The sequence below is a fragment of the Tachysurus fulvidraco genome, chromosome 11 (assembly GCF_022655615.1).
Source record: "Tachysurus fulvidraco isolate hzauxx_2018 chromosome 11, HZAU_PFXX_2.0, whole genome shotgun sequence".
Taxonomy (NCBI): Eukaryota; Metazoa; Chordata; class Actinopteri; order Siluriformes; family Bagridae; genus Tachysurus; species Tachysurus fulvidraco.
Window position 1 is genome coordinate 6311504 of NC_062528.1, and position 27765 is coordinate 6339268.

General features: G+C 39.9%; 1 protein-coding gene and 1 long non-coding RNA gene across 15 annotated transcripts in view; one reads left to right on the forward strand and one right to left on the reverse strand.

Moving 5' to 3' along the window:
• Positions 1-27765, reverse strand: part of phldb1b (pleckstrin homology-like domain, family B, member 1b) — a 77098-nt gene that overhangs the window by 36712 nt on the left and 12621 nt on the right. For 12 of the 14 annotated variants that reach the window (XM_047820685.1, XM_047820690.1, XM_047820684.1 and 9 more), the window contains exons 4-6: positions 24682-24852; positions 14393-14506; positions 7978-9455 (exon numbers count right to left, since the gene is read on the reverse strand). In XM_047820685.1, the coding sequence (XP_047676641.1) occupies positions 7978-9455; positions 14393-14506; positions 24682-24852 (1763 nt within the window). Of the gene's footprint in view, positions 1-7977; positions 9456-10101; positions 10238-14392; positions 14507-20977; positions 21524-24681; positions 24853-27765 lie in introns of those variants that run through there. The other 2 variants (XM_047820693.1, XM_047820696.1) reach the window with 2 other exon arrangements.
• LOC113660460 lies at positions 20994-27754 on the forward strand. The gene is made up of 3 exons (XR_003444810.2): positions 20994-21127; positions 26706-26894; positions 27586-27754. It is a non-coding gene; the product is annotated as an uncharacterized LOC113660460 (long non-coding RNA).

Here is a 27765-nt window from a genome sequence, read left to right on the forward strand (position 1 = left end):
ATAAGCAGGACTACGTTCAGAAGCTTCTGGCCAAAGAGAGAAACCTTCAAGGTAAACAAATACATTATAAGAGCAGAAAGATTACACACAGGAAGTTCATGCTGCCTGAAAGTGTTCAGTCTGGTCCTAGAAAATGCAACTCCACCTTTCTAGGTACAGTAAACTGTCAGTGACGGTTTATAAGCTTCCATCTGAACTCAGGAGGCATGTTCCTTCAGGTAGCAAGAGTCAATGAAAGCTCAGGTTGTAAAACCTTTCTCCGTTCAGGCTGCAGTACACATTTCATCTCCATCTACGCCTGCTGTGTCTATGATACTCTGGCTTCCGCTCAGGAGAATAAAGTGTGTTATGAGGAGAACTTTTCAACATTTAATAAGCCCACATTCTCTCATAACGAGGCAGATCTGACATAACGACACACAGAGAATGAGGACAGCCCTTACAGAAAGTAATGACGCGTGTACAGTAATCACTAGTAGAAGTTGAAAACAAAAGCCCAGTGTGTGCTTGTGGCTTCAGCGATTTAATAAAATTACAAACAAAAGGCGAGTTGCATTAAATATTATTGAAAGGCTGCAGCTAAAATTGTGCATTTTTGGCACAAAACTCCACGAGGGAACAATTTTATTTATTCCTTGTTTTGTTTTTTTCATAATTCAGTAGGTCATTCTTATGCAAACACATGTTAAGATGGAATATTAATTCAAATTATTTGAATAAACGGACTCCACCTATTACACCATTTCACATATTTGCTTGATTCAAATGATAAAAGACATAAATGAAGGAATATTAATATTCACATTTAAAGACTTATTCCTGCTTTTATCAATTCAGTAGGTAATTTTAATGCAAACAAATAAATTCAGATTAATTGGATAAGATCTGTTTACACCATCCCACATATCTGAGAGATTCAAATCGAACCATCAAAATTATACTAAAGGGGGGGAAAAGCAGCCTTTTTTCCTTTACTTAACAGTACAAAAAGACAGAAAATCCCACAAATCCCCAACTGGAACAAAATCCCACTTACCCTCATTGTGCTTGCTTTAAAGTGGTTCTAGTTCTCACACTGTGGAGACATTCTCTCCTGGAGGTGGGGTCTTTAAGTTCCTACTTGTACAAACTCACACATGTTGAGACAGATGAACAAACACTTACCACTATTACCCTTCCTCCTCTCCTCAGATCATCCTCCTCTTCTTCTAACCACTATTCCCCTTCCTCCTCTCCTCAGATCATCCTCCTCTTCTTCTAACCCACAGAACACACTAAAACTCTCCTGCTCTTCTTGGAATTGGAAGGTTGCAAGTTTAAATCCCAGGTCTACCAAGCTGCCCCTGCTGGGACACTGAACAATGCTACTTTCACACTTATGATCGCTGCAAGTTGCCAGTCTCTGAGGGCGTTTAAACTACTGGTTGCCATAGTAATAAGATTTATAAGTAATAAGATTTATCAGTGGGTGGAGCAAACAGGATTCCAAATCAGTTTTTTCCTTTAAAATGAAACATTCTCGAGGGAAAGTTGGTGTTTGTGTATAAAGTGCGCGCACACACACACACACGCACACACACGCACACTCACGCACGCACACGCGCATGCATGCACACACAAGCACGCACACAATACAATAAGAATGTGGAGCAGTGTTGCTCTTTCAGTTTTGCTCACATCCACATCTATTCAGCAACGTTCAATGTTTTTGTGTGCGTGTGAACGCAGCATAAGTATCACTATGAGCATTATGGTCCACATTGGCCTGAGAAGCAGTGTATTTTCTTATATAAGAAGTCATCTATGTTGGCAAGCTGATGTTGCAGGCCAATATATTATTTTACTTCGCTGTGAGAAGCCTTGGTATAACACTTTCTGTTTTGCATCTTATCTATTGAGAAGTAATGGTGCCAAAGAAGACATTTACAGCATTTGCCAGATAAATATAACAATATTTAAAATTATGTGGAAATAAAGGACACAGCATTGAAATAGCTTATCGGTGCTGCGTGAGGCATGTGCCCCTGATGCCCCAGCTGCCCGTGATTTGAAGTCGTGAACAGCGCTAACTGTGGGGTAAGGGTAAAAGAGGGATGGTGTTATTCGCACCTGTCAGTCAGAGTGCCACTAACTAATTGTGTGATGGACATATCGTAAGCAGCGCTTCCAAAACATTGTTTGAGAGGAAGCACGTCTCAGTAACAAAGGAGGGAAAAAGTGATGTTTCTCTGTCATTAATCCCTTTATTTATTGGCCAAGTAAATTCTAAAACCCCTTTATTTTAAACCTTATCTTGTGAGTTCATTCAGTAAATAGAAAGATTTATACTGTAAATGAATCCTAGCTTTCAGCAAAGGGTTGCTTTCAGAGCAACGGTGAGCTATCAGCAAAATACTGTTTTAACACTACAGGAACCTGTTGCTTGTTTTTTAACCTGTTTCAGTACTTTCCTACAAAATGACTCAAAATGACTTACTGTTATAAATAGTTTTAGCAAGAAAACTGCCACCGTTCACATCCGTTGAAAGGAGAACTGAGAAAAGATTGCTGATCATGTTGTATCATCTGAAAGAATGGGTCGTGCAAAATAAACGTAACATAAATGAGTGTAAGCTGTTCTGCTGTGTTTAACTATTGCTGTGAGCAATAATAAATGAGGGAGCAAAACCTTCTTCAAAGCCCAACAATATGAAATGCACAAGATAAGAGCTAAGAAGTCTTGGACAAAGCCGTAGTTGAAATGATTCATGGTTTTCTTTAGAGATGCTCCTGCTCTCATTTCCACTCAGGCAAGTCCAGCAAGTACTGACCAATCAGAGTGCAGGACAAAGGGCTGTGCCATCTGACCCGAGACGCCTACATTCCTAAGGCCTGCCTGTGATGATTCCTCCACCACACACACACACACACACACACACACACACACACACACACACACACACACACACACACACACACACACACACACACACACACACACACACACACACACACACACACACACACACACACAGACTCTCGTCTCCTATGTAGCCGTGTTTGGAATTTCTCTCTCAGCACGAGACTCAGTCAAGCTTTAATTTGTGAGGTATAATATGGAAGCTATATTATATCAATTGTATTTATAATATCCTTCTATCTTTTCATTCAATTTAAAATATCAAACCCAGAAATTCAGGCACGTTTCTGCTAGTCATCATTTTTTAAATATTTCATCCGACAGAGTAGAGAGCCACGAGAAATAAATAACAGAAGTCCGTCCAAAAAAACGTTGGCTTGTTTGGACTTACAATTCAGCCGTGTAACTTGCAGACGTCTGCTTCGCTCTGGCTGCCGTACACCGATTCGCTGAGACGCCGGAGTCTAGCCAGCTCATTCACTCAGTTCCTGCTGTTACTCTATAAATTCAGTCCATTAGTCTTGGCTCAGTGTGCTGATATGACATACAGTTATAAAGAGCCAAATAAGGAAGAAGGAGAACGTGTAAACTCACTACAGGAGTTGACTCAGAGCAGCTGAGTCATCTGTGAAATTTTTTTCAGTCATTCTGGACATTTCAAAATGTCTTGTACATGAAGGTAACTAGACAGACAGTGCGTCCAGATGTCAATTAACTTAACAAGAGTTATAAAGTCATTGGTATGAAGGAACCTGAGGATAAAATTCTGTGGCATTTCCCACCAATCAGTAGTTCCCACAGATTTACATTTATATATCTGGCATTATCCAGAGTGACTTACATCTTATTTAGAATTATACAACTGAGCAATTGAGGATTAAGGGCCTTGCTCAGGGGCCCAGCAGTGGCAGCTTGGTGGACCTGGGATTCGAACTCATGACCTTCCGCTACCACATCCCTAGCTTTACCAACACAAGGACCTACGTCTGTTGTATAAAGCAGAATTTTTCTCTCTGTTGCAGCCAGAATACAGCTTTGACAGGCTTATAGTACTTATTCAACAAAATGAAAATTCCTAAATTCACAGAAATTCAGGTTTCTTACAGCCAGAAAGACCAATCTGAAGTATACCTCTTTTGATCTGTTGCTGCTCTGTTTGAATGTGACCAGAGAAAGTCCGATTTCAGACAAACTTATTTATTTCATTTATTAGTATGGTCAGGGTTCCTTTTGCAGGCAATGCAGCATCAATTCGTTCAGCTCTGTGACTAGAGAGACTCTGAGCCATTCCTCTTGCACAACACTGACCAGGTCACTACAGGATAGAGGTCTGCACGGGTCCACTTAGGTCCGAAAACCCGAGGTCCGACCTGAGCGGGTTCGGGCCTAAAAGTTTCACGTGTGCCTCGACACGGATCGGGGAAAATAATAGCGGCATCGGGTCTCAGGGTAATTTAAAATTAATGTGTTATTACCGAACGGACCCGAGAAGACCCAAACTGCTGTATCTCGTGTGTGTGCATCGACTGGAGTCCTTTTCCACCCTCTCCTCTGTTTGCCAGGACCGCTTGTGACATCGTGTGGCTGGCAGTAAGCTAATTTTCGTTGAAACAGACCTGGACATTCGGGTCAAAAAACCAGTCGGGTCAGACTCGGGTCTAATTTTTTAGGGTTTGTCTCGGGTAGGGTCTTTCTTAAAAAAAATAAATAAGAAATTATGCATGTCGGGTTCGAGTAAAAAGTGATTCCGGTACATTTCATTAGGCCCGAGAAGACCTCTACTACAGGATGTTGGGGGTTTCCTGACTAACTCCTTCAAAACACCCAAATTATACAAAATCTGGTGATCGTGCAGGTCATGGGAGATGCTTAAGTCACGCACCAACAATTTGTCCTCTTATGAATTCTGATATGCCTTCCATTATACTGTCTGGATTGCAATATTCTAAGTCCAGTCGCTGCTCTGCTAATTCAACCTTCCCACTCTGCTCTTACTTACAGGATGTGAAACCAAATTATCCAGCCAAAAGCCAACCATAACAAATACTCCGAACAGGTCTATAGACAAAGCAGCTTTACTGCTGTTATTAACATTTGGACTGTCTGAATTTGACACGGTCATTGATTTAAAAAATGTATTACTGGATCTAGGTTAAAAGGGACTGAGGTCACATGTAATTTGGATAATTTTCTCTTTCTCTCAAGCGTATTCATTTAATTTGCTTTACTGTGCCAGTCAGAAGGGCCGCCCTCGATTATTAATGTCCGACTGCTGCTTGAACGTGCCACAGTTCTGGAGAAGAGAAGCTAGATACTTTCTCTCTCACTCCGCTTGACCAGTAACGTATCACGCTCTACAGAGCGGTCAGTTCTACATGAAAACGTGATCACAATTTTACCCCTACTGCCACAAACCTCACTTTTTACTTACTGTATGTAGAGTTTCCAAATCATTTTCCAGCTCATTTTCATCAAAGCTGAAATAAATTAGACAGTAATAAGAAATATAAGTGGTTAAAATACCTGTGATGGTTGGAAATATTTGTGTATGCTTTTTTTAGTGTATCTCAAAGTATAATCTCCTGCACCGTGACATTAAACTTAGTAACTTAAACAGCAAAATAGCCTCAAAAGCACTGGCTGGAATTCATTAGGTAACTTGTTGAAAAAGAAAAATCAGCAGTAACACCATGTTCTCCTTTAATTCTAAATAATCTAATTATTCTCTCTCACTCACTCTCTCTCGCTCAACATTTGGTACAGTAATCCATGTAAGACAGAGTTACACTAAAACACAATTACTGTAAACTCCTATATTGTTACACAATAAAGCTCACTGTGACAGTTCAAAATTTCTGACTTTTCTACCGTCATATTCCATCTTAAGGTACAGTATAAAGGGAACATGTCGTCACCGCTGGACCTTTTGCTTTAAAAATGAATGAGGTCATCTTTGGCCAGCCTTGGCATCTTTACAGCACGAACCGACTGACAGACTAGTGACATATGCCAAGTGTCTGTGTGCCAAGGCTGTCTCTCCAGCAACCAAACGAGACTCTGGAGCCTCTGAAGGCTAACTAATAAAAATAAATAAATAAATAAATAAATAAATAAATAAATAAATAAATAAATAAAAACAACACACATCATGAAAGTCTTCCGATTCCTAACTCTGTTGGATTTACAGTAGAAAAAGACAGATATTTGGGGTCAATGCCATGCTCGACTGCTATGGTGCATGACACAACGATCCTCAGATATGAGATGGCTTTTTAGACGGATGCTGTAAAAGCCGTGATTTAAAGTCGTTCTGCTTCGTGAGAGGTTTTTTGGACTATTTTTATATTACAAGCCTGATTGAAATGTTCAATATGCCTACTGAATCCATTTACTGAGAAGAACTTTGCACAGAGGGATTTATGGGGTAAATATAACCTGCACTGCATTCCCCTCTTACATTGTAGTGTGAGTTATGCTGGAAGGGCATGGAAGTCTCACTGCTGCTTACCTCTGACCTCAACTGACTCGGTCACCGCTGCGTATTTAGACCCCGGCTTCTGGCCCACTTCAGCTGTGCGTGGCGCTAAGGTATGTTTAGTTTGGTAAGAATACTAGTCTGATAAATGCCTCAATGAAGTGTTAAAGCTTTTTTCATCATGTGATTCAGAACACAAGCAGGACTTTTGAAAACACTCTGATTAGCACCAATCAAGTTGTGTCAGATTTTAACTACATTAGCTTACATATATTACCAAAAAAAAAAAAAGTCAAGCACTGTTTACTCAATATGCAAATAGTATATAGCAATATATTAAACTGGGGCATGGTGGCTTAGTGGTTAGCACGTTTGCCTCACACCTCCAGGGTTGGGGGGTCGATTCCCGCCTCCGCCTTGTGTGTGTGGAGTTTGCATGTTCTCCCCTTGCCTCGGGGGTTTCCTCCGGGTACACCGGTTTCCTCCCCGGTCCAAAGACATGCATGGTAGGTTGATTGGCATCTCTGGAAAATTGTCCGTAGTGTGTGAGTGAATGAGAGTGTGTGTGCACTGTGATGGGTTGGCACTCCGTCCAGGGTGTATCCTGCCTTGATGCCCGATGACGCCTGAGCACAGGCTCCCCGTGACCCGAGGTAGTTCGGATAAGCGGTAGAAAATGAATGAATGAATGAATGAATGAATGAATATATTAAATATATAATCAGAATCAGTTAAACCCAAAAAGATGCATCTTAACTCTTAAGCAAAGCTTGAACGGTCTTGTGCTCTTTACACTTCATCTTAAACAAACGCACTCGGCTTGCTCAACGTCGAAGCAAAGTTTAAATCAAAGCTCTACCGCTTACAGCCTCAGCCAGGATTATTTTATCCTTAACAAATCCTTTATTGATTTTGTCTTGAGGGCCTTTGCATCATAAATGGCAATAGGCCAAAATGTACACACATACACCATTTATATAATTAGATCACCTTATTTTCTTCCCTCAGTGAAAAAGTGGGATCGAGGGGGGGAAAAAAAAAGTTATCCCACCGAAGTCTTAAGACAGCTGACTCCATAGCTTCATTCAGACAAACAACCAGACAGACACGTCTGTCTCTCTGTCCCGCTCACCCCACTCGCTGTCTGAAGGACAACATACAATAATGTTGCCATGGTGAAATCAAAGCCGTCTCTCACAGTTAGACAGCAGCCTCAATCAGCTTGGAATGCTTGTTATCTTGAGTAACAGCAGCTTTCAGACTCTAACAAAGACCCTCGTGGCTACAAATTATAAAAGTCAATTCTTATCAATCATCAGAATATCGTCAGCAACTGCGATTCTTCTTCAACAGTAACAAAAACAATGGTATGAAATATTCAAGAAATACGGGTTAACTAAATAATTGCTAATATTGTTGCCTTTTCCCTGCGGTACCTTAAAAAAACCCAACAAAATTATAACTTGAGCTCATTAATAAGTCTGCCAAAATATTTACAGAGAAGACAAATGCAACCTGCAGTGTTTTAATTACTATCTGGTAGACTTCAATGTCATGGGGCTAAAGTATTTTCCAGATCACACTATTCCATCATGTCACTTACCAGTCTTTCCATTTCCTGCTCCCTAAGGCGCTCTTCGCGCTGGCGCCGGTGGTATTCCAGCAACTCGTCTTCGTTGTCACTGATCTCTGTGATGCTATTCTTGCGCTCCCTCATGCCTGGGTGGCCAATCCGCAAGTCCCTGTGCCCTGCTGACATCTTTCTTTGGTTCCTGGGACTAGCTAAGGGTGAAGATCCAGGAAGAGAGCCTAGACTGTAGGCAGGAGAAAGAGTCTTTCCAAAGCTTCCTTTGCGTCCACCATTATCTGAGGTGGGGGAGGGGCTGCGGGCACGCACTAGTCGGGGACTGTATAGTTCCTGAGAGGGAGAGGAGGCCTTGCGTCTCTGTCTGGGACTCTCTGGAACTATCTTAGCAGTAGGGCTCTCTGAGGACCAGGTTGGGAGGGTTCCTGAAAGTGCACCTGGTAGTACTGGTACTCCTCTACGTGCCAGGGAGGGGCTGAGAGGTGGCAGATCCCTCACGCTATTGCCACAGCCAGCCTCTAGGTTCCTGCGGGCCAGCCGAGGACTTTCTGGAGGTTGAAGTGAGTTTGGCTGTGGTTGTCCACCCTGGATTATGTGAACAATTGGGTCCAGGGGGGGCTGGAATGCCCGAGGTGGAGGAGAGAGAAGCTGGGAGGGGCTAGAAGTGAGTGAGCGATCTGACTGTGACTGATCATGAAACAGATTGGATGGATGATCCTGAAGACTGCTAGTCATTTTTACTCTGGGACAAAGAGGGGACAAATTTGATGCTGTGGAAAATTTGGATGTCAGTTTGGGACTGGATGGTACAGCTAGTCTGACAGATGATGCGTCACTGCATACTGAAGATACTGAAACTGAAGGCAACATTGGGGGCAGTCGGGAGCTGTCTAAGGACTTCCCCACAGGGCTATCCTGACTCAGCCCCCTGCGAGCTGGTTTAGGGCTTGGTGGGGCTTCCAATAGAGCCTTTCTCTGTAACCGAGGGCTCTCAGGCACCTTCGGGTTAGGCAGCATAGTCCGAGGTTGAGGTACGGGTGGCTGGCTCGTGTAATTGTAACTGGAGGACCTGACCGGAACTGGAGGAAGAGCAGGAATCTGGTCCTGGTAACCACTTGGTGAAAGGCTGTTGAAGCTTCCACTACTTGCAGCTGAGGGTGAGGATAGAGGGGAGAAGGGCGGAGAGGTATTCTCATAACTGGAGCCCACAGACATAGCACCAGGGCTCATTGGGGGTGAGAGGAGATAGCGACCGCCTCCGTTTAACATGGGGGACAACGGGGACTGAGCAGCATGGGGACTGGATGGCTTATTGGGGTCACAGGAGGAGGAAGATGGCAGAGGATCATCCATGACTAAGGAGTCCATAATGTCCTGAAGGTCCTTTTCAATGGAACTGACAATAGCACTGTGCACAGGACGCACTCTCTCGTGACCGGATGGGTGAGACTCAGGTCCTCCTGACTGGTGGTTCCCATTGACAAAGCTCTCTGTGTCTGTCAGGGGGAAAAAGCAACTGTGAGAATTACAAACAGATTTGACATAATTCTGTACTGAATGATTCATGATGTAATATATTTCATGATGTGATGTCCCTACTTAAATGTACCATCATGTAACCATGACATATTTTCACAGCACACAGATATGATGGTCAGCACACTCATGGACAGCACGCGCGCACACACACACACGCGCGCACGCGCACCCTGCTTTACTCAAACCAAGTATCATGTCAACACAAGTTATACAATTCTGCTTCCCAAACCAATAGAGCGGTCAATCTTAGCACTCTAACGAATCTGTAATTAAATAAAACACCCAGGAAAAGACTTGCAACAACTAAATCAACTGAAAAACATGCGCAAATTGTAGAAACATTAGTACACGACACATTCAGCTTTGTTAATGTATCAAATCACGCTTATGATACATGCATTTAAACAAAGAATACAAACGATGCATAGTTTTTGTTTTAAAAATGAGATTTAAAATGTGAGGTTTGTGTTTATGGCATTAAAAATAACGAGTTGACAGATTCGTTTCCATTGGGCTTTCGGCGCATCTGTCGATAATCAGCATCACGCTGCTATCCGTTCAGACTCAACATTAAAGCGTAATGGGGAATAAATCAGTACTTACATAAAAGACACGTTTGCTGCTGAACCGATCTTTGTAATTAAGAAAATCACGGCGTTCGCTAAAGCCGGCTGCCCAGCCCTGTCCACGGTGCTGATGTGCGGCGTTATTTTTTCCCCCCCACACACCTGTATTCCGGCAAGTCCCGCCTCCCGTGCAGCATGATTGGCTGGTAGTATTGCGAATCCTAAGCAAGCATTGGCTAATAGTCGCCTCCATAATAGAGCAAGCCACCGATTGGACAATCCCAGCGCAGGAGGCGGGATATGCCGGAAAAATAAAAAAAATAAAAAAGCGAGGCGGAGAAAACATCTGACTTCTGTCTCTTAAAGCAACACACTCCTTTTAATTTTTATTCATTTCGTCTTATTTCACCTTGTTCCCCTCTTGTTCTCTGCCCACTGCACACACGTTACAAGAGAGAACATTTTATAACTAACTCACACTAAGTTAGTTAAGTCATTTTTTCACCTTTACTGGTAAATACGTAATATAATAGAGTTTGCTTTGTAGAGTATTGGTGTCGTTTTTTGTGTGATTATTGGTGTCGTTTATTGTGTGTCTCTGTGTCAATTGTATTTTTTGTTAAGTGTAGCCAAATATAAATATTAATAAATAATATTATTCATAAATATTGAGGAGGTTGTCCAATTTGTACAGGACCATATAAATTGAAGGTTTTGATACTGACCAAATCCTTTGTACAAAAGGTCAGCTTTTCTGTCAGCTTTAACCCTTTTTCTTAAGCGTGCATTCAGATGAAATGCTGATGGATTTGCTCAAACATGAATCTTCAATTTTTTGCTCAAACTTTTGGTGTTCATGCGGTTCAAGCACAAACCGTCATGATATCAAAAAGGCGATGAACCGCATATCAGGAAATTCATGTAAATATTTCAGATACTACTTTTCACTCAAGTTGTTGCTGATATTTGTAATAAAAACGTGTGTTAAATTAAAGAATATGAAACTTGCTTGTGGTCGCCGACTGTATATTTAGTTACCGACATTAAATCTCTCTGTGATGAGAGATATGACAATAAATCCTTCTTGACTTCTGAATCGTCTGTGACAAAACCAAAAACTAGCTCAAATTATTTACCTTTTTTATTATTGTGCTTTTGCATGTTTTTTTTTTTTTAATGTTTTGGGAAAAAATTGCCAAATTTGAAGGGATTCATTATAGGGTTTTGATGGCTTGAAGTGTCTTGAAGACCAACGCAACTGAACAGGGAGAAAAGTAAAGCAAGTTCGAGATAAAAAATGTGAATTCATTTGGATCATGTGGCTCAGAGATTACATCTCAACTAATGCAGTTATGTAGTGTTTATTCATTACTGATATTGTGGATTTGTACAGTATAAAACCTTTACATGACATTACAGTTATGGTATTTCTCAAACAAAGTGACTAATATTTCATTTATACAACTGATCAGGTGAGCAGTTTTAGCTTGGCAGTGCTGGGATTTCATGACTCATGGTGTAACTGCTGAGCTACCGCTGTCCACATCACATCATTACCTGCCATCTTCAAAAAACTAATGATATGTATACAAATATGAAATTGATCATATTGAGTCTTGAGCAGCTTTGCTGAATTGGGCACATTGGATGAAATACTTTCAGATCAGAATCATTTCATCAGCCTAGGAAATGCAACGGACCGAAGATGTTTACATGCTTTGTAGCCCAGCAGGAAAAGGCAAAACATAACAGGAGGCAGATTGAAGGAAGATTGGAGATTGGTTTGAGCCATTTTCCTGCAACACAGGAGCCTCTGTGCCTCTGGGACAGGGTGAGGTTAAATGCCTGAAATAAGTGCCTTATTTAAAAAAAAAAAAATAAAAAAATAAAAATAAAAATACATTACTACAACTCAAGGCAGGATTTCACACTGTAACAATCCACGTGATTCCTCCTGCTCCCCGCCGTGGCTTGTAAAGGAGCTCCACCTACTCATGACATATTAAGAGGAAGAATGTATCCATGCTAAGAAATCTGCCTCAGCACCAACGCAGTCAGGATAAGTCTTGATTGGAAACGCCCTGGTATGAGGTTACCAGGACTCGGGTATTGTCTATTATTGACCGTATGTTGCTTGAAGCAGGCATGACTAATTAGAGGTGTCTGTCTACTTGTAAACCTCCTAAACTTCCTGCCTCTCTGTATCATTAGCCTGATAAAAACAGTGGAAAAACAAACAGATAAAAGATACAGTAAAATCTCACGGACCTTTAATCCCACCAATTTTGTTGGTTAGCAACTGAAGATCTGTTTTGGAGAATTTGATGAGTTCATTACAGTGATGCTATACTGTGGCAGTTTCTTGGCTGACTTTCATTGTTCATTGTTTCTTTTGCTTTCCTTCAACTTTTCCGGGTGCGGTTGCATGGACAGCAGGCTGAAAAGGTCAGTCCAGACCTCTCTATCTTCACTCACTGATTCTACCTCCTTCTGGGGAATCCCCATACATTCCCAAGCCACTGTGAGATCTAATCTTATCAGACGGTCCTAGGTATGCCCCAGGCTTCTGTCTAGTTGATGTTACAGGGCTGATACATCTTTAGCAGAAGCTGACTAGACGGCATACTTGTAAGCTGAAAAAACCACCTACATGCTCTCTAAATGATTCAGCAAAGCTGCTAGTGGCTCACAAAGTCTGTAGATTTCCTCATCTGGGAAAAAACCCTGTAACCCTGTGAAGGAATCTCATTTCCTCTGATCACACTTACAACTTTAGTCTTTCAAACAATACCCATAAATAACAACCATAAGGTAATGATGGGGACATAGACGGACTCATCCTCAAACAGATTTCCTTCGTAATAAAAACAGAACATTACATCAGCTTTAAGATACCAAGATACTCTTTTTCCTAGAGGCCAAACTTTGTGCCTGTTTTGGTGTGCCCATCTTCAGCAGCGTGCTACTTAATGACTCGTATGAAAGGAAACACACATGGCTAGAGGACTTGATGGGTTTCTAAGTTTTTCTATTTATTACCTAGTCGACAATGGCGCAATATATTTATAAAAAAGTATGAACAAAAACGTTTTTGACACAAAAGTATCTAACTTCAAAGTAGGTGTTGATATCAAACCCAGTTCTGCTCTCTTGTTCATAAGCATCCAAATATGTGAAGTTGTTCGCTTCAACCACTAAAATTCTGTCTAAGGTTATCCAACAGAGGGAAAAACACCTCAGACTGGCAGCCAACCGAGTCTAATTTTATATCTAGACTTTTAGCATGATTGAAAATGTCCTATATGTCGATTTCCTTTCTTCTGACATACTTAAAATGGGTTAAAGTTCTCCATCTGGGAGAAATGTTTCTATCTTTCCTAGGAGAGAACCATAACCTACAAATTGGAGATGCTGATCTTCCTGTCAGCTGCTTTACACCAAGTAGTGAAACTTTTGAGTGGATGTTGGAGAGCCACTGTATTAAGTATACGTACTGCTTTCATTTCAAGAGATGTTTAAATTCGAAAGTTGGAAGACAGAGTTAAAAGGCTATTTTGGCACTAGTGGTACTGTATGGTCTACAGCACACTATCACAATGTAACCTTAACTGAATACTAAAATTGCCAATAGTGCAAAAATAAAATGCTGTTGTTTTTTCTGGCAGGTTGTTAAAATTAAAACCTTTATTGGGTTGCCTAATGTTAGCTTTTCCTTTAAATTGTTACATGGTTGTATTTATCTGATAAAAACGATTAGGCTATAAGAGAGTCGTTTTCATAAGATCACCTGGATATGTGGCATTGTGTCTTTACATTCAGAAGGAGTGGGTTTATCCACAACCAAGACATTTACATCATTGTTTCAAATAATAAAGTAGCTTTTCAGCATGCTTAAAATGATGGAATTCTGTCATCGTAGGCATGGACCAAGTCAGACCACTGGGACATACAGACTGCTTGTTTGTTTGTTTTTTGCTTTTTTGTTGTTTGCTAGAAGCGAAAAAAAAACCAAGGAGGAAAGAGGAAAAACAGGCAAGTGTAAGGATCTGAGCAACTTCGATAAGGGACAAACTGTGATGTCTAGGTCAAAGCATGTTCAAAACTGATCATGTGGGATTATCTTGGTATGCAGTGGCTACTGTAGTAATACCAAAACTGGTCCAAGAAAGGACGACAGTTTCCTCGGGGCTCTTGGGTGCACTGTCGCATTTAATTGCAAAGGTCAAATCTGGTCCAATCCAAAAGAAGATCTACTGTTGCACAAATTGTTGAAAAAGTTCATGCTGGCCATGTATAAGTTTACGTGTGAGATGCTGATGATGCGTTACCTTTATTGGTGCTGGTTCTAAGATGTCCTTCTGGCCTCATGCTCTTCATTCTGAAAGCCTCCTCTGGGTGGTTGAAGCGGAAGAAGGACGACTGTCCAAAACACAGCATGCAGCCTGCACACAAATGATATCATTAAGTGTTTTGGAAAATGATGGCACATAATACGAATGACGGGTGCAGGCTGTCATAACCACAGGCTGTACTGTCAGGAGGGTGTGGTTTTTGGTAATACAACGAGTTAGGCTCCAAGACACACAAATAATTACATGTTATTTGGATTAGTTTACTCGGAGATATTGTGCTCTGCCTTTCATCCCTGCAGGAACGAGTTTCTTATATGAGACGAAACCAAACAAATGATTATATTAAAGTAGCAGTCTGTCATTTTTGGAGCCTTCTACTGCCTGCAAAGAAAATCATAATTGCAATGATAAGGCTTTCTATTACCCCAACTGACCCTTTACCCCTATGGTAAAACTAGAGTCTACCTCTCTACCTGATTTTTAATAGAAACATTTCTGGGCCAGAAAAATGTACTTAGACAAAAAAAACTGGGTGATGCTATTGTGGATCACAGTTTTAAAAGCATATCCCAAGTCTACACACTGCACCTTTAACAGTGGAAACATTTTACATGTGAATGTTGTTCTCACAATCACCAAAAGGCCTGCTGGGTTGGTGTGGGTTGGTTTTAGCTCCACAGTGTGAGAGGTGCAGTCTTGTGTGTATGGAACATTTGCTATCATGGTTAGACAGAGAGGGATGGGAACATTCAGTACTACAGTATCCTTCACTGCAAAGTCAGCCCTTAAACAGCCTCTTGGCTTGCTGAGTGAAGAGAAAAATAAGACAAGACAAGCCTTGTTTCTGTCTGCTGTTTTCCACACCACTTATCTCACTTCAGATTCTTCTCTCTCTCTCACACACACACACACACACACACACACACACACACACACACACACACACACAGACAGACACGCACACAGACAGACATGCGAACAGACACACACACACAGACAGACACACAGACAGACAGACACACAGACAGACAGACACACAGACAGACAGACACACACACACACACACAGACAGACACACACACAGACAGACACACACACAGACAGACACACACACACAGACAGACACACACACACAGACAGACACACACACACAGACAGACACACACACACAGACAGACACACACACACAGACACACACACACAGACAGACACACACACAGACAGACACACACACAGACAGACACACACACACACAGACACACAGACAATATTTGGGCACAGAACACACATTTTTTTCATGTGCTGTTTTATTCAAATACCCAACATTTACTGGGTACTTTTACAACTCAATAAAATGAGACAAAAGCAGCAAATGAGGTGTCCATAATCTTATTATGTGGCACTGCATTAATACACACAGCGGAGAAGAGAATTCATTGACAAAGCATTCAAAGCTGGAGAGTAGAAGCGGGTGGTGGTGGGGGGTGCGGTTACTTCTTATGGAAAGTTTCTCCAACAAAAAAGCAGATGTTCAATGAATAGACGGTGGCAGATGCCCTTTTTTGTTCCAGATGGATGGAAGAACATTTAGCTCTAAATCCCTGACAGGAACACAAACCCACAGGTATCAATGATTTCGTGACTCACAGAGACCACAAACACGTGTGAAATCGGTTCGATCAACAGTATTATTAGTACAATAAAAGCTGGGTTAGACGTCGCCTTGTTTGTTACTTTGAGAGGGTTGTAGTGTCTGTTCAGGAGGCATGGCTGTGAGATGTCTGTCTCAACACGTCCTCTCTACAATCCATGCCCTCAGGGTGTACGGTACAAAATACGAGTCATATTATCAGCCGTATTCACAATCATGGTGTTAACCCTACTGTTTCTACCTGCATTATTACTGTACATGCTGAAACGTTTGTCCTATAGTAAATACTGTGCATGCAATTTATACGACTGTATTTAACATCAATACATCTGCTTTGTGTTAAAGAGGAACCCTCAGGTTCACATTAAAAGACGTTTAAGAGAGAGCGGCTAAGCTCCTGCACTCAACGTAGGATGAGTCAGCGATCCGTCCCGAATTCAACACACACCATAGCTTACTCAGCACCGCCAACAAAACAGCAGCACAGTGCTGTGAATCCCAACTGCACTCATCAGCCGGAATGATAGAGCAGTAAATCCCTTTCTGACTGGCAACTTCATAATAAACCAAATTCAACAGAAGTGCACTTTTGTGTCACTGCATGACTTCCTTAGGGAATCAACCTGAAAAACAAAGAGATTCCCAGTGAGACTGGGAGTAGCATGTGATCAGATACACTCACTTGTTATGTCTTTTTACACGAATAGATAAGTGAGAGAGAGAAAGAAAGAGAGAGAGAGAGAGAGAGAGAGAGAGACAGAGAGAGAAAGAGAGACAGACAAACAGAAGTTCTTCACACTGTTACTAATGTCATATTCCAAACATGTTGGAAAAGTGAGAAACTGACTATCGGAAAAGTGAGCAAAACGCCACACTGCATTCTCATGTACCATTTGTGAAGACGACCGATAGCCTTTTATTTATTTGACGTTTTTTTTAAACCCTGAATGAATAAGAAGTGCATTTTTGCCAATGAATTTACACAGCAGAGTATTAAAGAGCATTAATCAAAACTTAGCGACAGGGCTGTGAGTGATGCGAGCGTTGAGAGCCTTTAATGGAGTCATGAATTACACCTGCTGATATACGAACAATTCACTCCAGTGCTATCGTATATAATACTGTCATGAAAAAGCACTCGGTCCTGGGCTATAAACCACACCACTACTGCTGGGTTCAATCCTTAGATGCTTAGTCTAATATGATTTATATTCAAAATGTCTACAGACAGTTTAAGCTTTCCATATTATGCATTCATTATTTTGTATTTTCTAATTCTTCTCTCCATTATCAGACCAATGATGAGTGTTGTTTTTTTTTCCACCACTAAAGGGTTTAAAGATATAAATAGACCCGCTCCCTGTTTCCTGGGGTTTGTTTATAGATAGCAAGCTTCTGCCAGGCATTATGGATCATTTTACCACAGATATTTTTGTTCCAGGAGAAGGCTATGTGTTGTGTCTGTTTCCTGTTGCAGAGTCACGCTCGTTTGACAAGTGGACTTACAACACTCGCAGCCTCACTTTAAACCACACAGCAAACAAACATCGAGCAGTTGTTGGTAGACTATTCGCAATATCCTTCTGAGATTCAGCAGACTGACCTACTCTGGGTTTATACTTCACCAATATACTGTATGCAAAAATTCAAGCTGTGTCATAACTCTGCATGTGGAGTGCGAGACAAATGATGCATTTCCTCTGGTGAGAACATTCCAGCGTAACATTCTTCCACGTTAGATGACCAACTGTGACTCAGAGCCATCTTTTAATTCAATTTCATGACTCGAGAGGATGCAAACCAGTCAGAATAAAAAAATGAAAATTCTTTTGTCATATATTAATCATTCATAGTCGGAACATATTCCTTATATTACTGCTAATGCATGTGCTAATTAAACTAAGTGAAACTTGGGACCTGAGCCAACAAAACTAGGACCATATTTCTGGTGAAGACCAATTCATCAAATCAGTCCAGAGGACAACCAGGAAAGCAGAAATAGAATTATTCTGGAAATTTCACTAAATCTGAAAACAAGTGCCATTTGCTAGCAAAGGTTTAACCAACAGTATGTGACCTTGTTATAAAGAATACGAATATGGACTGAGCTCAGTGCTAACAGACATGTGTAGTTGTCACACTGGGGACGTTTGCTGTGGTCTTAATCTGAGTGTGACTGTTCCTGGAGGCTAGCAGCATTGGTCTGGATTCAGACTGATGTTATTCTATTGACCCCCAGTACCTTTGTGTTCAGTTTACAAACTCATCACAAACTTGCATGGAGAACACAACCATGTTGACTCACACCGCACACCATGTTTATATATTTTTTGTCATTATTGCCGTGTTGTCATGCACAATAAGGCACCACACCTGCTTCTTCTGTATCCCACAGCATTCCCCTTTCACTCATACAACACATGTGCTATGGAAACTAATAATATTATCATCAGCTAAAAAACACTTCACTTCCTAAACAAGTCCGGATTGTGTTCACATTCAAGGGAATTGCGGCAAAGTTCAAGTGCAACCGAACTCCTCCATCTCCTACAGGAAGCCTCGGGTTCAATACTAATACACTTCCTGTCCATATGACAGCTCACTTATTTCCTGTTTATCATCTAAACCATGATCTGATTCAGATTAAACTGCCAGTATGAAACTCCACCATGTTCTTCGGCACCGTTTGTAAATTTTGCTACATGGCAGTACGTCTGTTATCAACAGAGCTAATAAATAACGGCCCCATCACCACTCAAGCAACAGTATTAATGATGTAAAGAATAAAATACAATGCAGTTAATCAGAGTTAGTGTGATCTGTTACCACAGAAGTGATAATCTCCTCATATCAGACACAACATACTATATTTATTGTGGAACATCATTAAACAAAGTAGTTAGCGTCTGTTATCACTAAACTTACAGCAATAACAAACAGACATTCCGACTCAACGTAAATGTAAACAAGAAAATGTAAAGACCTGTCGCATGGTAGAAAACTTTCATTCTTTTTGTGAAAGTTTATATATGACTACAATTCCATGCAACCCGTAATTCTATTGACCCCTTTAGAAAAGCTGTAGAAAGAAGTCAAGTGAATTATTACAATAATAATCTCTTACAGGTTGCATAGGATTGTAGCCGTATATATAAACGATTTTTGTGTTAGAAAACGTAACCACTACATGTTCATGACGCAAACAACATAATACAATGTCTAAAATCTAAAAAGAATGTTCTAAGATTTGAGAAAGGAAAAGATTGGTGATACAGTGGGAATAAAAACAGCATATACAGCATGCATGGAAAGCAGAAATCCCTAAATCCCTTTAATACGAATAATATTTGCTTGTTTACTTTGTTCAGTTGTTTCAGATCTACTTTTATTATTAACGTCTAGAATCGGACACAACGTTCAAGGTTGATCTTTATAGTTAAACAGCACTCCTTCTATTGAGCTAAGAGTTATGCTAGAAACTTTATGCGCATGCTGCTACTTTTCTAATTGACACTACACTCTGTAAACCAAATGATCAGATTTATAGCTCAAGCAGATCAAAAAACCTTTACTTAAACACCTCAATAGAAGCAAGAGCGGTCATTGGAATGACATTTTGGTCAGATTGAAAGGAGCAGTGCATTTAATTGGGATATAATATCCGTGTTAACACTTGAATCTGACTATTTTCTCATTTGGATAGAAAAACAGGAGAAATGCTCTTAAGTACTGTTCAGAATATATGTAATGCACGTGTAGATGAACGTTTGAATCGGATTACAATGTATAGCCATGTACAACATGCACAGTACTTTCAGTATCTGCAATCAGAAAGAATTTATAAGGACTGGTTAAAATTGCTGCTGTAAACATACCTAAAGTTAAAACAGTGCCAAGTTTAAGAGAACAGAAAGACTCCCCACACGGAGTGAACCCTGAGGACAGGTCAAAACATTGTGGCAGGACCATAGGGGACACAGTGAGCTTATCTCTGTAGCTAAATACAAATTGATCCAAATGTCAGTAATGTTAGGATGTAGGATACACTTCATAAGGTGTTTATAGTACACACTGTGATTTTACCTTCAGGCCTGAGCCTACAGTATGTATTCTGCCTACAGTTCAGTTCAATTCTGAATCAGATATACAGCTTTTGGATATATAACCATTAATTACAAAAATAGCATGTGTGAAAAGGTATGCATCTTTCCCTCAAGGAGTTAAAAAGAGAGTTAGTGGCTCACATTAACCAGGAATAGCAGTGTAACAGTATACGAGAGCCCATGAGCATGCTGAAATGACTGATCTTCATGCCACAGAGTCTAGGACCAGCTTTATAATCACTGTCTCAGTCAGTGTCGCTTGCTCTATGATTGATGCTATGCACCGTGCATAAGCTTTAATAAAAATAAATAAAATAAAATAAAATAAAAAAAGACAAAATAATAATAAAGAAAACTGCTGAATACAAATTGTTAGCTCATTTGGAAAACCATAGGATTGCATTAAACATAAATGACCACAAAAACCAACCAGAATTCATGAATTTAGAGGTGAATTTTACCCTTAAAAATTAATTCACCAGTATAGTGATTAGAATTATAGTTAATGGACAAACGTATTCAAGTAAAGTTAATTTAATCAGTTTAAATATTAATTCAAAGTAAGTTAAAAGAATTAACTAGAATAATTAAAACACCACTTGATATTTGACAGCTTGCTTATAGATTAATAGTTGTTGCTGTGCTGTAACAATAAAGACCTGGTCCTGATAAATCAATCAGTGACATCAGTTGAAAACTGTAGAGAATTAATATAATTTAGTTTAAGACCAGTCTGAAACCCAAACCTAATGTGAACGCATGTGTAAATTTGACATGAAATCGGTGTTCGCATTCATGCACACTTACTTCTAAATCCTCATGGGTGCAGTGTGCAGGAATAAGTGCAGACTGGCCCTTTAAATACAAGCCACGTTTTCCTGATAGGAGAGTGAAGTGGAGTGGAGTGAAGCCGGTGATTCCTCTTTTCTCCTGCCCTTAGGAAATCCTTTGTTAGCGGTAGGTCATTCTTCCCAAATCCATGCCTAACGAGGGCAATTCTTCAGGAGCATGGCAGTGTTTAGTTGTCTTACAATACGCTATCCAGTGATAGTGATACTAATTATGGCTGCTGCTGCTGCTGCTGCTGCAATAAACCCGGTACAGATTTAGCTGTCAAACTGATGTCTAGAGCGTTGTGTAAAGACAAAGGTCTTAAGAGATGAACAGTTGCTGTCTCCGTCAATAAAGCAAACTCATTTCCTCGTCACAGAAAGCAGGGATGTGGAAAGAGTGAGAGCTTTTCCACTCCCCCTGAGTTAAAGCGTCTATCAGCAGAGGGATTTCAGTCTGAACACCGCCCACTAATACTAACCGACTGAGTCCCATTGTAGAAACACGCATGCGCGGAGTATGGACCCCTTTCCCCCTTCCGGTATTTTAGGGTGCCAATATTTTTTAGGGGCTAGTGGATATGTGCATGTGACGTCACCTGAATACACGTCACGCAATTCCCCTTGTGCTGAGTGTTTATATACCACATGTCCATTTTGTGGTAAAGGCCAGTAGGTACATCAATTTAAATCTTTGTCCAGCGTATTACCCTAAAGAAGCTGGACGATGTTTTGTGTAGATTGTTTGAAAACCTGCAGAGTTATAAACCTAAAAATGTTATAATTGGTGTCTATGGCAATAAAGAAAGGCCATTTTTAGACCCAATACTGTGAGTATCAGTACTCGGATCGCTTAGAAAAGTAACAGCAACCATCTTCAGTCTACGACATATCCGATTTTGGTGCATGTGGCTCAAAAGCCCTAGGAGGAGTTACTCTTTATAAATTTTTGTCTAAGAAGAATAAGCAAAACAGAATGTTAGCTTCTTACAAGCCAACATAATTATGGCAAATAAGCTACAAGTGCAATGGTTAGAAAGGAAGCTAATCTGACAGACTCTTTAACCTCAAGCTTGTGTGGCACTATGTTCCATTTCATTGACTAGCAGCATCTAGGTCTGATACATCTCGGCACTGAACAAACGGAAATTTTCCTCATTCCCAATATGAGTTTTAACTAAGCTCTTAATTAAAAATACAGCTAACATAAGAAATGCTCCAGTGTTACTCTGTAAATCATTTAAATAAACTAAATTGTGATATCTACTCATCACCAATCCTAAAATAAGTTTAACAATACTTTGCCCTGATTGCTGTTAACGAATTCCTCCACAATTCATATTAATATCCTTTATTTAGTCTGAAATTATTAATTTCAAAGTTTTTTTGGCAAAGATGAAATAAAAATTTGTTTGGTTCATGCTGGTGCTTAGCATAAATTTTTTTAGTTTTTGCCAATGTAATTCCATTTTTTTGGAGAAATGGGCACATTTTAAAGGTATATTCATATTCAGTCATAGTCATTTTCAGTCATCAAGTGTAAAAACCCAACAAGCTTTTGTATATAGATATTTTTCCTTAAAAGAATAAACTGAAAATAACCTGAGTCCTAGGAAATCTCTTTTGAGAGTTGTGTGATTACATTGCTATAAATTCCACAGCTCTCCTAAAATGTCATAATTCCTAGACATTAAACACTGTCATGCACTGTAATGTAAAGAAATATGGACAGAGACGTCTTTAAAATGTTTGGGTAACATTCTATAGAAATATGCAGTTCACTTCCTGTTTAATGTAGCTGATCATAGCCTATTGACTAACGTCAGAACAACCCTAGATAAGAACGAAATTGCTTGTGCCAGATGTGCCACTATCCACTATCCTTCGTTCAACCCCTTTCATCCTTCACTCATACTGTATGTGGTCATGATGAAATATGTGTTTGTCATATTTTTTTGGCTAATGATCTTAGGTAGTGTATTTTCAAAGCTATGTTTCTTGGCAGTCTAAAAGCATGTCATGTATATAAAGCACCAGTATTGTTAACTAGAACTGCTGACAATTCTGGTAGAATTACCATGGAGATGGCTTTTGAGAGCAATTGCCACAAATACTTTGCACTCAAGTCTGCGTCACTGAACAGCTGCCAACTTCGACAAGACCGACATCATGTAACAACTCGAATAAATTTCCTGGTTACATAATTGCACTTTTTGACCATATATTACATTTATTTATAAATTATTTATATTCACACCATGCAGCATCACCTAAATGTGTATGGATTCTTTTTTTGAGTCTGGTTACTTTCAAGGTTTCTTGCTTGTATCGTCAGGGAGTTTTTCACATCTGACTTACTGATTAAATATCCATTGATAAATGTGCTATACAAATAAAATTGGATTGAATTTAACTGGGCACGGTGGCTTAGTGGTTAGCACGTTCGCCTCACATCTCCAGGGTTTGGGATTCCTGCCTCCGCCTTGTGTGTGTGGAGTTTGCATGTTCTCCCCGTGCCTCGGGGGTTCCTCCGGGTACTCCGGTTTCCTCCCCCAGTCCAAAGACATGCATGGTAGGTTGATTGGCATCTCTGGAAAATTGTCCGTAGTGTGTGATTGCGTGAGTGAATGAGAGTGTGTGTACCCTGCGATGGGTTGGCACTCCGTCCAGGGTGTATCCTGCCTTGATGCCCGATGATGCCTGAGATAGGCACAGGCTCCACGTGACCCGAGATAGTTCGGATAAGCGGTTGAAAATGAGTGAGTAAGTGAATTTAACTGTACCTGACTGTACATTTCACATCTAGCAAAGTTGCTTGCTACATCCAATGCAAACTGTATTTTTAACCAGAGAGAATTCAGATTTCACTGCAACACTTGAATTTCTAAAGCCCTCAAATGTTTTTACCAGACAGCTCACTCATGTCATAACGATCAATCCTTACCTTCCTGAAAATAATGACTTTCAGGCTTAGATATCACATCTCAATACTATTCTGAAGACTCAGCAGGAGCTTGCGGTTTACCACAAATCAATTCATTCTGGAAAGAGAAACCTGTGCATTTCCTGAATTGATTTTCCTTTATTGCCTGAGCCCCCCAAAAGTAGACAACACTAATAGGTTCACAGTTTGATTCTAATAGTCTTTGTTTTATCATTTGTCATTTGAAAATGAGATTTACACGTATCATAGTAATTAATAAGTAATTTGTATCTAAATGTTAATATCTGGAAAATTAATGATCTGCTCACCCATTGGTTTACATGCTGTTAGTCACTTTTCTGTTTATTTTCATCATCTGCTTTCTCTAACTATAATAATCCAATGTAATTTCTTCTATTCAATACCCAAATCCTCTACATAGCCTGGTATAGTATGGTAAACAATCCAGTGGTCAACATGAGAGGTCATGACTTTGACAATTCTCTGTTTGGAGGCAACATAATTGACAAAAACCTATGTTGGCTTCAAATTCCAGGATAATTTGATGACGTATCCTATGAATACAAATTATTCTTAATAATTACATCCTGATCAGCCACACTATGCAGCTGCCTGCCCTGGATCTGATTCTAACAAATCCAGCTAGTCTGACCATATTCTGATGAAGAGTACTGTAGAATTGAAACATCTTCAAGGTTATAATACAAATCTAGACATTAAAGGCCTGTTAGGCCTACCTTGAGACAGGCGTACAGGCTTGGTGACTGGAAGTCCATCTATGCTACACTGATTTCCACAGGGGTTTAGGACGATTATTCCAGCCTTGTTCTCAATGAAACAGTGCTGGGCTGCAACTCCAGGACCCTGGATGTTGATGTCCACAGCTTCATGGCCCAGTGTAGTCTTCCCTACAAAACAAAAAAAATAATTTTTAATTTATTTGCCATTAATTGTATAGCAATAATATACTTTTATGTATCTTTATTTTTGAAAACATTAATAGATTTTACCATAATAATATGACAGTTGTTATTATTAGGCGTACTTTACCTTGGCTGTCTACCTACAAATATCATGTTGGATCCAGAAGATTAACTCAGACAGTCTGTCTACAGATGTGTAAAAGCTTCATAGCTAAAGTGTGCTTTTCTCATAGCATATCATGTCTTGATTATGTTTTGGACAGCAATAAATCATACTGAAAGGAACATAGGCCTTATAAAGTGTAGTTTGTGATCAGTTGTCATTAATGCCTTTGCACAAACATTTGCACAATTTTGGGGTAAACAGTCTTGAGGAACATTATATGGCCAAAAGTATGTGGACACCTGAGAATTGAGCGTGCTATTCCATAACCATGGAGCATGGCTGTGAGGATTTATGATCATTCAGCCACAAGTGTGCAAGAAGGTAGGTCCTGATGTTTGTCAAGAAAACCGTGCCAAAATTCAGCGTTCCGGTTCATCACAAAGATGTTTGGTGGGATTGAGGACAGGGCTCTGTAAAGGACAATCAAGCCTTGGAAAAACCATGTCTTCATGGAGCTTGCTTTGTGGACATTGTTATACTGAAACAGGTTTTGGGTTTGTATTTCCACTCAAAAATAAATTACACAATTGTGTTCTTCCAGCTTTGTGGCAACAGTTGGGAGAATGTCCTTATGTCTTTACATTAAAAGGGAAACATATTTCAAGTCACGATTGAAATTTGTAGATTTTCAGAACTAAACTGTCCAAGTGAAGGGTTTTTGCAAATCAACACATACTGTATATAATGCAGTCATATTCTTTATCCAGTGGTCAGAAAGTCAGGGGTCCAAGGTATAGGAACTTATAGATCACAAGCATCATGTTAAAAACATTGTAATGAATTCTGAAAAGTTACATAGTGTCTACTAAAACATATAAATGATAGTAGCTATATAGTAATCATAACCTTGATATAAACTGCTTTTTATACTCACAGGTCACGTTTTTAAACCTACAATCTGCATGGGCTTCAAACAGATTCATAATTCCACAGTAGGTGAGATACAGTATCTCACCTTCCACACCTAGCATTAGTCAGAAAGGGCTCAACTATTATGTCATGCAAGACCATTGAGGAAGAATGTCTGGCTTTTTCTCAAAGGGGAATGAATCATGGAACGCTCACTACAAGACATGACAACACTTTAACCAGTGCATGGCAGACCGTCTCCAGGCCAGGATAAACAAACACAATTCTGGCAAGGAGAAAACAAATAACATTCCCCTCTTTCACTGGCACTGCTCAATCTTCTTCAGTGTTATCAGTTAGATTAGTAAGGACATGTGGAACACCTCAGGCAGGGACCAGTCACTATTTCATTCTACAATACCTAACAATGTATTAAAATGTGTAAAATGTTTTTTTTTAAGTGATTTTATTGTAAAACACCGTTTTTGTTTTGTTGTTTTTTATCTTAGATGCCATTGAAAAAATATGTAGCCGTAGCAATGCTACTGAGCAATGCTAAAGAGTATTATATTATGTCAATAGGGAAACTGCTCTAAATGTTTTAAAACAGATGTGTTAAAAGGATTGAATGTAGAAACAATGTAGAAACATTCTTTTCTTCTATTTATCCTTTATTGTGTTTGTTCTTTTTAAAGTTTGCTATATGTCTATGCTGTATCAGCTGTCTATTGGACATACACACGATGCACCTGGAAACAATTATTTTTCTATTATCATAAGCAGAACAGTAACATGATTTGTATTTACTGTACAACTGTTTCAGGTTTTCTCAGGACAATCCATCAGGCCTACCTTCCAGCACACCCCTATATGGACATAAAGTGAATTTTAATATGAAAGCTTGTGAACGTTTTCCAGAACATTCCATGGATTTTCTATAGATGGCCAGATAAAGGATTGATAGGAAAAGGCTGGATGGTTCCATTCAGACAGAGGAGGACTTGACAGACAGGTATGAAATGGGTTTATTAAGGAGAAGGTCTTTACAAGGTCTTTTGTTACTGCAGTCTCTGAAAAAATGGGGTTGAAGGAAGCACTATCATGCTGTGTTATTAGCCTTTCAGTGTGAACCTGGTGGGGGTGGATATGAAGAGGGGGAGGGCAGGGTCATTTTGATGTTTCCAGTGGTTGTGTTCTAAGTCTGGGTATACAGACACGATAGAAACGAAGCCTTTATTTCGTCACATATACATTAAAGCCCAGTGGAATTCTTTGGGGTCAGAGGTCAGGGTCAGCCATGATACAGTGCCCCTGGAGTAGTGAGGGTTAAGGGCCTTGCTCAGGGGCCCAGCAGTGGAGACTTGGCTGTGCTGGAGGCTTGAACCCTAATCTTCTAATCAACAACTCAGCACTTAAACCAGTTAAGCCACCACTGCCCTTCATATTACTGTATGTTACATTTATGAGAATGTTTACACACGTCTTTTTCATAAAGAGAAGGAATGAATAATCATCCATGAGGATTATCATCAAATAGTGAGTGTACTTATGCCCAGCATTAAATTTGGTCTTCAGACACATTTTTTCTAGTCACTGTACAGTAAAAGAGTGAAGAGTGTATGTGTAAGGGGGGCATATGTGGGCTGATATTTATTAAATTATATATTCATCCATTTATCTGCAAAACTGGCTTTATCCTTCAGGATTGTGGTGGATCCAGAGCCTATCCCAAAGCACTAGGCAGGAAGCAGGGACACATCATGGATAGGATTTACACACTCATGCCCAACACATTACAACTGGAGTCAATTTAGAGTATTATTATTGTTATATATTTTCTTAATAAAAAAATGTTTCAACAGTTTCAATAAAAAAAACATGTA